At 55.3% G+C, this 12,279-nt stretch overlaps 1 protein-coding gene across 3 annotated transcripts in view; it reads left to right on the top strand.

Annotated features, from left to right (window-relative positions):
- Positions 1 to 12,208, top strand: part of FANCI (FA complementation group I) — a 37,000-nt gene extending 24,792 nt beyond the window's left edge. For all 3 annotated transcript variants that reach the window (XM_053658848.1, XM_037145035.2, XM_053658849.1), the window contains exons 27-38: positions 603 to 719; positions 2,436 to 2,487; positions 3,035 to 3,162; positions 3,253 to 3,321; positions 3,504 to 3,597; positions 3,863 to 4,050; positions 6,862 to 6,915; positions 6,996 to 7,055; positions 9,652 to 9,723; positions 10,920 to 11,015; positions 11,248 to 11,358; positions 11,987 to 12,208. In XM_053658848.1, the coding sequence (XP_053514823.1) occupies positions 603 to 719; positions 2,436 to 2,487; positions 3,035 to 3,162; positions 3,253 to 3,321; positions 3,504 to 3,597; positions 3,863 to 4,050; positions 6,862 to 6,915; positions 6,996 to 7,055; positions 9,652 to 9,723; positions 10,920 to 11,015; positions 11,248 to 11,358; positions 11,987 to 12,067 (1,122 nt within the window). In that variant the 3' untranslated portion in view covers positions 12,068 to 12,208. The remainder of the gene's footprint in view (positions 1 to 602; positions 720 to 2,435; positions 2,488 to 3,034; positions 3,163 to 3,252; positions 3,322 to 3,503; positions 3,598 to 3,862; positions 4,051 to 6,861; positions 6,916 to 6,995; positions 7,056 to 9,651; positions 9,724 to 10,919; positions 11,016 to 11,247; positions 11,359 to 11,986) is intronic.
- The last annotated feature ends 71 nt before the right edge of the window (positions 12,209 to 12,279 follow it).

Here is a 12,279-nt window from a genome sequence, read left to right as displayed (position 1 = left end):
TGTGTCCCTGGTATATTTGGGGTTTGTCAGTTTTGCATAAAGACTGAACAGTGAAGCCTGTTAGTTTCTGACCATTAGATTAGTGGCCACAATACCAGGATCTTTTTGATGTTCCTACTGTGTCCCAGGGACACAGTTCAGGTGCTGGGGACTATACCTCAGAACCAGAGAGACAGGCTCCCAGCCCTTGTGGCACTCACATTGTGGTGGGAAGAGACGCACCAAGTGCAGAGCGTTTCAGGCAGTGAGGGAGGAGGCAGACAGAGGTTGTGGAGGGAGCCCCAGGTTGGGCTGCTTCAAAGCCAGAGGCCAGCAGATGGGCTTTGGGGAGCTGTGAACCACCCAGGACTGGGCGCACAGTCATCCCCGATGTGTGTGGGACGGGGTGGGGGTCCGTCTGCAGTGTTTAAGGAAACACTCACATTGGTGGTCAAAAACAGGGCAGAAACTAGCTGTCGATTGAGTTTATTTTCAGATTTCGTCCTCTTAGAATTTGGGCAGTTTTGAATGCTTTTTGTCCCAGCCTCAGGAATCTCTGGGCGGACGTGTGTTCTGGTACGAACATGTCTGCTAATGCGTCTCTGTGTGCTCTCCTTTCTCAGAGGTCCTTGTTGAATTTACTCAGCAGCCAAGAGGAAGACTCCAACAGCAAAGAAGCCTTCCTCCTCGTCAGCATCCTCTCGGACCTGTCCAGGCTGCTGGAGCCCACCTCCCCTCAGGTGTGCACACCCAGCTCCCCTTTGAGGCCGAGGGGCACTGCATCTGCAAAGAACGTGTCTAAGTGTCCTCTTCAAGTCTGGCTTACTTTAACGTCAGGAGCGGGCATTCAGCAGTTGCCTTTCTCAGCAAAGTTAGCTGGTGCTCCTTTTGGGACAAGTTCAACAGGATCATTAAGTCAGGGAGTGTGGAGACAACCCCAAAACAGAGCGGCCCTGCCGAGACGAGCCGTGTGGGTTAGTGTGTGGGGGTGTTAGTGTGTGGGTATGTTAGTGTGTGGGTGTGGGGTGCACAAGAGCGCTCACACACGGAAGAGAAGGGCCAAGTTCTGGAGCTCAGCTACACTCTGGAGTGATTTCCCAGTGGCATGACAGAGAATCCTTAGGCGCCTGGGGCCCGTGCTTCTCCCACATCACTTCCTCACCCGTGAGGGAGACACGCTGGAGCCCTGGGTGCTGGGGCTTCAGGAGGGCAGGTCTTTAGGAGACGGAGGTCGGGTGTTGGGGATGCGAGAGCTAGAAAGCCGGCCTGACTGCTGTCCTCTGAGCCCAGGCAGCCCAGGGAAGCACCTGGTGGGCTGTGTGCTTCTTGCTGGAGCCAGAGAGCTCATCCCTACTTGCAGCTCCGTCCATTCTGTCATCCTGCTTTTGCTGCAGAGCACAGAGGGCTGGGGAAGAAGTGCAGGGATGGGGAGTGAGGCAGGGGGTGCTGGAGGTCAAAAACTAACAGATTTGGAAAGGCTAACAGAAAAGTTGTTTTAAAATGCATCACCTCCCAGCCCCAGTCATTTTAGGTAGTCTGTCTCTCTTGGATTTGATTTTGAACAGGTAATAAAGTCCTAGGATTTAAAAGACAGAGGTTATAAAAATATTTCTAGTACGTGGTCTCCTATCCTGTCGCCCACCTGTTCAGCTCCTCCTCTCCCCGAAATAAGTAAATACCTCTTTATAAGGGGACATACCCTTCCAGAGTTTGTGTTCCTGCAGAAGCAAATAGAAACAGAGATTCTTCCCGTCCCTGCCCTCCTTCACACAGAAGCGTGTTCTTCTCCTGGTGACATTCCACACTCTGCCTGTAGACCTCTTAGTACCAGTTCACAGAGAGCTCTCAGGATTGGGCTGTGGACTGACTGTGCCCCAGAGACCGAAAGTGAGCCCTCGTGCTCTCTGGCCCTCGCAGGGTCCCCACGGCCAAAGGCCTGTGGAAGGCACTGCTGGAGTAGACAGCTCAGGCCACACAGGCTCCTCCTCCTGAGAAAACTATCTGGGTTTTGCTGCTTTTGCTTTTTCTTCTAACCACCTCTAGCCTCCTGGCTCTTAGAGACCAATTCTTCTATTTTTATGGCCAGGATCTTCTCTCCTACACCTCTCCACTGACCTGATATCCTTAAAGATGCCTCAAGACAGTGGGGCTTGGGAAGGAACGAAGGAACCCCAGCCCCAGATGTAGTTGTGGGGGGAGAAGCGTGGGGGCGAGTGCTCAGTGAAGACCCTTGAGGTCAGGCCCTTCCTGAGGGTGCAGGCCTGCAAGGCACGTGGAGTGCTGTAGTGCAAGGAGAGCTCAGTGATGCTCCTGACTGCGGGCTCACTTCCCACTCTTCCCAGTGTGTGCGTGTCAGACCCAGGCATGAGTGTCTGGGGACGGCTGGACTCACAGGGGTCCAGGGCTCTTCCAGGCCCACCTCTGGGCAGGTTTGCTAACATCCGAATGGTCTCCAGTTTGTGCAGATGTTATCCTGGACAACCAAGATTTGCAAGGAAAACAGCCGGGGTGAGTCTCCTACCACATTCCTCCTTTCAGGCTTTACTTAGAGCCGTCTTCGCCAAATAGTACGCACCCATCAGCAGAGTAGCCAGAATGAAACAGCCACACAGCACTGACACCGAGCAGGGGACAGTGTGGAGCGGCTGGCCCAATTGCGCACGGCTGGCAGGACCGCTGACTGCCACGCTCACATGTACTCATGGCCGGCCAGCCGTTCCCGCTGCAGCACCCCCTCGGTGAGCAGATGGGCCCAGGCGGTCGTTGGCAGTGGGTGCAGAGGGGCTGTGGTCAAAACCACACCCAGCTAGATGTGAGGTCAGAGGTCAGGGGAGCCCTTTCCTCGGCGGGTGGTAAGGCTTGGGGTGCTGGTTTCACAGTGGTCAGTCAGGGCTGCCTAGTAATGGGGAACATGTCCCTCCTCTGGGCCGTGGAGGGACCTGCGAGTCGGTGGGTGAGCTGCCTGAGGGGCAAGGGTGGCGTTGGGGCGCTGTGCCCGGCAGGGTGGGCACTGACTGCACTGCGTCCCGCCCTGGTTCTCTCCTTCCCACCCCAGAGGACGCCCTCTTCTGCAGGGGCCTGACAACTCTGCTCTTCAGCCTCCAAGCTGCGTGCAAGAGCCCTGTGGCGCTGCTGCGCGACCTGTCCCAGGACGTGCACGGGCTCCTCGGGGACATAGACGAGGTGGTGTGGCGAGCCGTGCGCGCAGTGCCCTGACGGGGTGGGGGCGGGCAGCGGGCCGCCGTCACAGCGCGCTTCTCTCTCCCACCCCAGGACGTGGAGGTGGAGAAAACCAACCACTTTGCAATGGTGAATTTGAGAACAGCAGCGCCTACCGTCTGTGTGAGTCGTCATCCCGGAGCCCTGGGAAATGGCCTTGTGTTCCTGCCCTTTTGTTTCGCAGGAGAGTCAGTTACACTGGTGTCTGTCCTGAGGCCTGTGACCCACTAGTGGTGGCCATGGTTATGCTGTGACACCAGCAGCTGGGTCCAGTGAGCATGGCAGGCATTCTTTTTTTTTCACAGTTGCTGGTTCTGAGTCAGGCTGAGAAGGTTCTAGAAGAAGTGGACTGGCTAATCACCAAGCTTAAAGGACAGGGGAGCCAAGAAACCACGTCAGGTAAGAGTTCAGTGTGAGGTTCAGGAATTGCGAAGAGAGCGAAGGCACCCAGAACCCGTGCACAGGCTGTCCGAGCTGACCCTGGACAGCGCTGTGGCTCAGGACCGCTGCTGTCCATTCGCTCTGCGTGGCCGGTCTTGGGCCCCCTCCCCTGCAGACTCCCTGGTTCACGCCCCAGGTGTGGAGCTGATTTCTCAACCTCCTTCACTTTCACTAGAGAATAAGGCCAGTTGGGTTTGAATGTGGTTGTTTCATTTCCCTTCAGAAGAAGCCGCCTCTGAGGCGACCCTTCCAAACCATCCCATGGAGAAAGCTGTCGTCATGCAGCTGGGGACTCTGCTGACCTTCTTCCACGAGCTGGTGCAGACGGCCCTGCCCTCAGGCAGCTGTGTAGATGCCTTGTTGAAGGCCCTCTGCAAGATGTACACCGTGCTCACGGCCCTCGTCAGACATGTGAGTGTCAGAGGCGGCCAGGTCACACCCCCATGGGTCCCGAGCCCGGCCGGAGGCTGGGCCAGGTCCTGCTTTGGTCTCCACAGGCCAGGAAACAGCAGTTCACGGCCTAGTTTTGAACCCGCCCTTAAAGGTCTTTTTCCCCTTGGCCTGTGCAGATGTGACTATTTAAAAACGAGTGCCCCTTCCACCACCTTCCAGGGCTGAGTCTAGCCTGTAGCTATAGAATTCAACCAGATTCCCTGCTGCACAAAAAACGTGCAGTGCTTCGGCCAGTCTGGGCACTGAAGAGGTGTTTGTTCCTGTGCCCTCGCCTGTCACAGGTAGACAGGTGCTCGGTGCTTTACAGGTCGGGTACTGGGGCGGGGAGGAAGCTAATTTTTTAAAACCACAAGGCATGCTCTGCGTGGAGTTTAAGTTAATACTTGTCAGTGTCTGTCAACAAAAACCGTTCCCTTGCCCTTGAACGTTGTGGTCCTCCACGAACAGACACGTAGAGGGCTCTGGCCCGCACTGAGTACGGGAGGCAGGGCTGCAGGCCGGCCCACAGCGGCCCCACCCAGCTGCCGGCCAGTTCCCAGGGCCTGCAGCTCCGGCTTCAGTGGCGGTGCCAACTGAACTTCTGTGGTGGAGACACTGGGCCCTTCCCCTCTTTGCCGGCTCTTTTTTTTTTTTTTTAATTTTTTTATTGACTATGCTGTTACAGTTGTTCTATTCCCCCTTTATTCCCCTCCACCCTACCCCCCATCCCCACCATCACCCCCCCCTTTAGTTTATGACCATGTGTCTCAAGTCCTTTAGATTCTATATTTCCCATGCTATTCTTGCCCCCCCTTCTATTTCCTATCTACTGTCTATGCTACTTATTTTCTGTACCTTCTCCCCCCTTCTCCTCCTCCCACTCCCCTGTTGCTAACCCTCCTTGAGATCTTCATTTCTATATTTCCACTCCTGATCTAGCTGTCCTTTTAGTTTGCTTTCGTTTTAGGTGTGGTTGTTAATAACTGTGAGTTTGTTGTCCTTTCACTGTTCATGTTTCTTTAACTTCTTTTTCTTAGATAAGTCCCTTTAACATTTCATATAATAAGGGCTTGGTGATGATGAACTCCTTGAATTTGATCTTATCTGAGAAGCACCTTATCTGTCCTTCCATTTTAAATGAAAGTTTTGCTGGATAGAGCAATCTTGGTTGTAGGTCTTTAGATTTCATGACTTGGAATACCTCTTTCCAGCCCCTTCTTGCCTGTAAGGTCTCTTTTGAGAAATCCGCTGACAGTCTGATGGGGACTCCTTTGTAGGTGACTGTCCCCTTAGCTCTTGCTGCTTCTAGGATTCTCTCCTTCATTTTAATCTTGGCCAATGTAATTACGATGTGCCTTGGTGTGTTCCTTCTTGGGTCCAACTTCTTTGGTACTCTCTGAGCTTCCTGGATTTCCTGGAAGTCTATTTCCTTTGCCAGATTGGGGAAATTCTCCTTTATTATTTGTTCAAATAAGTTTTCCACTGGTGGCTGTGCCTTTCCCCCCTTCTGGTACCCCTATAATTCGGATGTTGGAGCGTTTAAAGATGTCCTGGAAGTTCCTAAGACTCTCCTCATTTCTTTGAATTCTTGCTTCTTGACTCTTTTCGGTTTGGCCATGATTTGCTTTCTTCTGGTCCACTCCATTGATTTGAGTCCCAGTTTCCTTTTCATTGCTATTGGTGTCCTGTGCAATTCCATTCATTTCAATTAGTTTCGCCTTCATATGTTTGTCTAATTTGTCGGTATAATCAACCAGTTCTGTGAGGATCCTGATCACCAATGTTTTAAACTGTGCGTCTGTGAGTTTTGCTATTTCTTCATCGCTTAGATTTATTGGCTCTGGGGCTCTGAGATCCTCCTGCGCCATTCTTGGTCTGTTTGGGCCCTTTAAGAAGCGGCGCCTTGGATTCCCAGGTCGCTGGGTTGTGATGCTGTATGTGGGGGCGTGGCCCGAGCGGGAAAATGGCGACCCCCTCTGCCGCTTCTCACTGCTGGGTGCGGAGGAGCAGTGCCTTAGGTGGTTCACCTGGGCCAGGCCACGCAGAGTCGCTGGGTTATGACGCTGTATGTGGAGGTGGGGTCAGAGCAGGGAAATGGCGGCGCCCTCCACTGCTGCTTGCCGTGGGGACCTGCCGGCCCGGTCCAACCGCCCACTCCCTCGCCTGTCCACCCTCGCACAAATGCGCGACCTCAGTCAACACGCAGCCCCAGGCCCGGCTGTCTCCCCCGCGGTCGCTCGCCTGGTTGCTCGCTGGGTCGCTCACTAGGTCTGACCCTGCGCCTGGATTCCGCGGGCCTGAGTGTGTCTGGCCGAGTCCTCCTGTGCAACCCTGCTCCGCCAGCCGCTGGTTTCGCCCCTTACCGGTCAGGCTGAAGAATTTGTTGTTAATGGACTTCCGAAAAGTTCAATTTTCTGTGTTCTGGCTGTGTTTTCTGTTGCTAATATTTAATTTTCTCTAATCTTGGTTGTGTGAGAAGGCACGGCACATCCACCTATGCCTCCATCTTGGGGGAAGTCCTTTGCCGGCTCTTTTTAAAGGAAGAACAGCCAGTCATTTTTTTCCCAGATGGAGGATTTTAAAGCAGTGAGTCGAACAAATGAGAAACAGAAGCCCTTACTTCCCGTTGTCGGCCGAGCTCAGGAGCTCTGAGGAGGGGAGAGGGGGCTGTGGGTCTGGGTGCTCCGTGGTGGCTCAGTCCAGCGAGGGTGCTGAGTCACGCTCCGTTAGCTGTAGCCTCGTGGGACGTCTGCACGGGACGGGACACTCAATCCAGGGACCTTCTGTTAGTATCTCCAGGTGTGTCGGAGCGCCGGAGGAATTCCAAAAATTATGGAAAAGCTGGTGAGTCGAGAGTGCCTCTCTGGGGAGGGGAGGAAATGCTGTTCCCGCCGCTGCGTCAGTCTCCTCGTCCTTTGCTGCAGGTGAAGCTGTCGGGCTCGCACCTGACCCCTCTGTGCTATTCCTTCATCTCGTACGTCCAGGTAAGCGATTCCGGGTCCGCGCCGAGGCAGGCCTTCAGGTATGGGAGGCCTCCTCACGGTCCCAGGGCGCTGCTGGGTCGTGCAGTGCCCTGCAGGAAATCTGTAGTCACACACACAGGAAAAGGTTTCATTTAACGTGGTGGGAGAGCCAGCTGACATGCTTGCACTTAGAGCATGCGGGGGTCGAGACTGGGTGCGTCTCGGGGGTTCCGAGTCGGTGCTGGCGGGTGCGTGGGGGAGTGTGAGGGAGGTGGCGGCAGGCCCGGGCCCGGTCAGGTCCCAGTGTCAGGAGGGTGGCAGCACTGTCAGCAGGTGAGGGACTTCAGCTGCCCCAGCCACTTGAGTCAAATGCGCGATGCGCTCTCCTGGGGTTTGGGGACATTCTGGACGTCGTCTGGTCTCAAACAGCAGCAGACTCTTGCATTCCCTGAGCCCCCACTGCTGTCGGCCCAGACCAGGGTTTCAGCCTCTACACGTGTGGCTGATGGTGTGGGCCAGGCACCTTGTCGTGGGGCCTGTCCTGTGTGCTTGGGACATGGAATAGCGTCTCTGCCCACAGCAGTCCTCCGTTGAGACAGACAGAACGTCTCTAGAAATTGCCAGGTGTCCTTAAGGTACAGAATCAGCTCCAGGCGAGGACCAGGTGGCCTGTCCCCCAGGCCACTTAGTCACGGCAGTTGGAGTACGGCAGGCCTGCTCCTGAGGGAGAATCGGGGAAGGTCTGGGAATGGGTCCGACGCAGCCGGCATTCTAGGCGCTGTCAGGGCTGGGCTGGGCCCGACAGCGCTGCCCACCTGCCGTCCACCTCTGCGCTCAGGCGGCCACAGCGTCCTCCGTCAGCCGCCCGCCTCTCCCGTCGCAGGTGCGCCGGTGCCTCCTCCCTCCCTTGAGAGTCAGCGGCCAAAGCAGCTGCCGCCTGGTTGGGTGGAAGGCGTTCTCCGTAGTCCGCCAAGAGGTGGCATTCTCTGTCCCCTTGCCTCCGTGCCAGTTCTGTGACCTGGGTCAAGAGTGAATCAGCCATCCTCTGGCCAGGCACGTGGCTGCAGCCTTTCCCATCAAGCTGTTACTTCTGGTCCCTCGTCTCATCTCACCCAGACCCTGGCAGGCATGCTTTCTCACACTTGTAAATTTTCCCGTTTAAATTTAGTTTTGAGTTTCCCATCTCCAAGTGTTAACTGAGATGCCCGCAAAGGGCCACCAAGTGTGCTCTGCCAACTGACACAGGCCTCCGGAAAAAGGATTCTGGGGGAAATATTTATACGTGTTTCTCACCTGTCAGGCACTCTAAGTGTATTAAAGTCTCTGGCAAGAGTGACGACAGTAAACACATTCTGCAGTTGTTCTCCATCCCGTTCGAGACCTTTTGTCACAGGTCGCAGCCCTGTCGGGGAGACCAGAGCATTTCCCAGTGTAGAGCTTGGGGACGCTGCTGGAAGGCCGCTTCCGTTGGGTGGGCCCAGCCGGTGTCCACCGGGCCCTCTCGCCTCACCGCCCTCCCCACGCCTTGTGGCCGGCAGCTGCCCCGTGTGGGTTAGGGGCCGCGCACCAAGAACAGTGCGCCAGTTCAGAGGGAGCCGAGGTGTGAACCCAGGTAGTTTGTCTCTGTAACGGGTCAGCAGCTCTTCTGCCAAGGGCCACGGAGCAAACGTGTGGGGTTCTCTGGGCCATTCACACTGTCGCCACTGCCCAGGTCTGCCCTTGTGGCGTCCGAGCAGCCAGACAGTGTGCAAGTGAGAGAGTGTGGCTGGTTCCCAGTAAAACTTTTCTAAAACAAGCAGTGGGCGGGGTTTGGCCTGTGGCTGTCCTTGGCCAGCCCCCACCCCACCCCGCTCTAGAGTCAGGTGGTCCTCACCGCTGCGGACGCTGCTGCTGGGGGGTTTGGGGCTCCTGTTGCAGCATTTCCTTCTGCGAGTCGGCAGGCCCCCTGCACTGCTCCTTTTTCCGCATCATAGAAAAACGGGTGTGCGTGTTCCCCAAACACTCGTGGGTGGTTTCCCTCGGTCTCTCCAGACTCTTCTGCTTTGTTGGAGTCCCGTACTGCCAGTCCCCTTGATCAGTTCTCACTGTCTCCAGGAGCTCTTTATTTTTCTATTGTCTGCCACCTAGCAAGGTGTCCTGTGACCTTTAACCCCTCTCGAACACATAACCAACCACAAGGCTTGTAAGACATCTGGCGATGGCCTCTGAGCAGATGCCTGCAGGCCCCGGGAACAGCCTCTCTAGCCTCCTCTCATTTTTGGAGCCCTTTCAGCCCACTGTCCAAACACCAGTTCCTGCTACCACCTGACATCCCCATCCTAACCGGCCTTTGTGCCCCCCAGAGCCCAGGGCTGGCCCAGCACAGGAACAGCTGGCCCTGCCCGCGCCTCTGGGCTAGTCCAAGAGCAAGACCGTGAGGTGAGGCTCACAGCAGCTGATGACGCAAGAGGATTGTAAGCGGCACAGATGTTTCCCGCCGTCCAGCACCTGCTGCAGGGTGGTCTCTGCCCAGACCTGGGCCCCTTGGGAATCCGTGCTTGGCTGTGATCGCCTTCCTAGGAAATGACCACCATGCCGCTGAAGCCTTCAGGAATAAGAATTTGTTTCTGTTTCTCAGACCAAGAAGAGCAGGAGCCCCAAATGTGCGGGAGGAAAGAAAAAGGCCACTTCTGCCGTCGCCGTGGCCATGGTAAGCCACTGCCCGCACTCACCACAGGGTGGCTGCTGCTGAGAGGCCAGTCCCAGAAATTGCAGATTTGCGGTTACCTAGAGCTGGGGGCGACTGCAGAGACTGGGGGAGGCGCCTGCTAAGAGGGGCATAGGCTTTATCTGTGGCCATGGAGATGTTCTGCATCTTGTGTACTACAACCACGGGACTGTATGACACGGGCGGTGTGGTGCGTGAACTCTATCAGCAGGTGCTGCCAACACGTGTGTGTGGAGCTGGACAGGTGTGTGTGGCTGCTTCTCAGCTAATGGACTTTATGGTCAGATGGATGTCTTTTTTTCTCTGAACCAAAAAGCATACGTTTTATTCAGGAAGCACCAGATCTTGGGCTCTTTCTTAAAATGGGTGTAAATTAGGACAACAATTGGAAAGTATTCTCTTAGAGTTAGTGGGTACAGAAGGCGCTCCCTCAAGTGTGGGTGAGAGCTGTGCTCTGGGTGCAGAGAAGTGGGCCCTGGGGACACGGGAACTCAGAGTGCACCTCCCAGGGGCAGCCGGCAGCAACCACTGAATGAATTTCAGGGGATCCAGACCCGGGTGCGTCTGTGTGATCAGTCCGCCTGTGGGGTGCTGTGTCACAGAGGAATGCCATGCAGACGTGAAAAATACATCTGAGCATCTAATGCTCAGACACAGAACTACCTCCCAGACAGTCCTTTTTAAAGGGGAAAGAAATGAGAAGTGTCCTTGTTTGGGATTTTTATAAATATACAAGAGCATATCTATACGGATGAGAAACAGCTGGAAGGATCTGTAAGCTACAGTTCAGACTGGAGGGAGATAACTCAGCCTCAGTGGTGGGAAATTCACGTGCAGACCAGAAAGGAGCAGAGCCAGTGCAGAGGGAGCCAGCTCCTTGTGTGAAGACTCTCAAGTCAGAGGCAGCCAGGTTTCTGTGAGTGGCCTTTCCCTTGGCCAGCCTCTAGGGAACAACAAAGATTCAGTAAATGGAAGGGTTCGTGTGATCTCTAGTGACATCTGAGTCCTTTGGTGAGATCGACCTGCCCAAAGCTGGTAGCTTGCTGGTGCCAAATAAAAACTGTTTGACTGGAAGGCAGCTCAGCCGCCTTGCAAGGCTGGGAGTGGTTCTTCTGACAGCTTTAGAGGACAAGTTAAGCCCTTGACCCTGAAGCTTAGGTCTTTTCTTTGCCCTGTAGGCCAAAGCTCTTCGGGAAACCAAGCCAATCCCAAATCTCATCTTTGCCATTGAACAGTATGAGAAATTCCTCATCTTCCTTTCCAAGAGGTCTAAGGTGAACATATGCCGTTATCTTCTACCATTTCGTTTACCTTGGGTGGGAGGGGACCTGGCACACGGGAGCAGCCAGACCACAGTAGGAAAGAACTACGGCCCTTCCTGTTTCCGATCTGATGGCCTGAATGCAAACGTCGTGTGGGGAATGGACGGGAAGAACAGGTCCAGGGCCTGTGTCGGGGGCAGCAGGAACGGGGCAGGGCCCGCACCCATGCACATGCCCTCTGCAGGTGAACCTGATGCAGCACATGAAGCTCAGCACCTCCAGGGACTTCAAGATCAAAGGAAACATTCTGGACATGCTTCTCCGAGAGGAGGAGGAGGAGGAGGAAGAGGAGGAGGTCAGTGCCTATTTCCGACCGGGTGCTGCAGCCCCAGCCCCCTTCCTGGTGGGTTGCTGGTAGCCAGTCTGGGAACAGCCCAAGGAGCTAAAAGGGTCAGGCACACAAAACTGAAAACTTGCACAAGAAGGTGTGTGAACAGTGAGCCACACCGAGGTGCCTAAACCGGTACACATCTTGGGGCACAGCTCCAGAAACAAGGCCTGAGTGTGGGCCTTGGAGAATGATGGACTAGCCCCAGGGTGCTTCCTGTTCTCTCTCCCCCTGGGGTCCATCCCACCCTCCAGTCTCAGCAGGTGAAGCACAGCCCAGTGTTGGAGGCTCACGTGAGATATGAAATACACCCGTCACCTCCGTTGTTCAGACTGTTGGGCCCCAGCCCTCCCTTTACCTACTGACCACTGGCGTGGTCTGTGCCTATGTGACACTCCTCTGTCATCTTGTCCCATGAGTCTCCCTGGGCTGACCAAAGTCCAAAGGAAAGGCATCCCCCCTCCTCCAAGGTCAGTGAGTGAGTGCGGAGGGGAGAGCACAAGCACACAGGCTTCCATGAGAAGAGAAGGTTCCATTTATTTCCAGTGCCTCCAAGCAGGTGGCTCACACTAAAGCGTGGCTCCTCCCCTTCCAGGACACGGCACCAGAACATGAGGGGCAGAGCGAGGAGCCGGCCAAGAAGAAAAGGAAGAGAGACGTGAAATGCCTGAGTTAATGTGAACTTTGGGGCTTCTGCTTTCTTTTCACCCAACAAGCGACACCACCCCTCATCCCCCAGCCTGCACCGAGGTTGGCATCTTGGTTTGGAACCCACTGAAATCAGCTGCGTCCACAGCCGCAGGCAGCCATCCCTGGCAGGTCCTGCTGCTGAGAAAAGCACAGCCGAGCCTGAGTGTGGGCACCCGGCGGAGCTCCACGGGAGCCAAC

Source organism: Artibeus jamaicensis, unplaced genomic scaffold (assembly GCF_021234435.1).
Source record: "Artibeus jamaicensis isolate MK-2021 breed Jamaican fruit bat unplaced genomic scaffold, CSHL_Jam_final scaffold_612, whole genome shotgun sequence".
In the NCBI taxonomy this organism is placed as follows: Eukaryota; Metazoa; Chordata; class Mammalia; order Chiroptera; family Phyllostomidae; genus Artibeus; species Artibeus jamaicensis.
The sequence above is the reverse complement of the archived record's forward strand: the minus strand, read 5'-3'. Positions and strand labels throughout refer to the sequence as shown.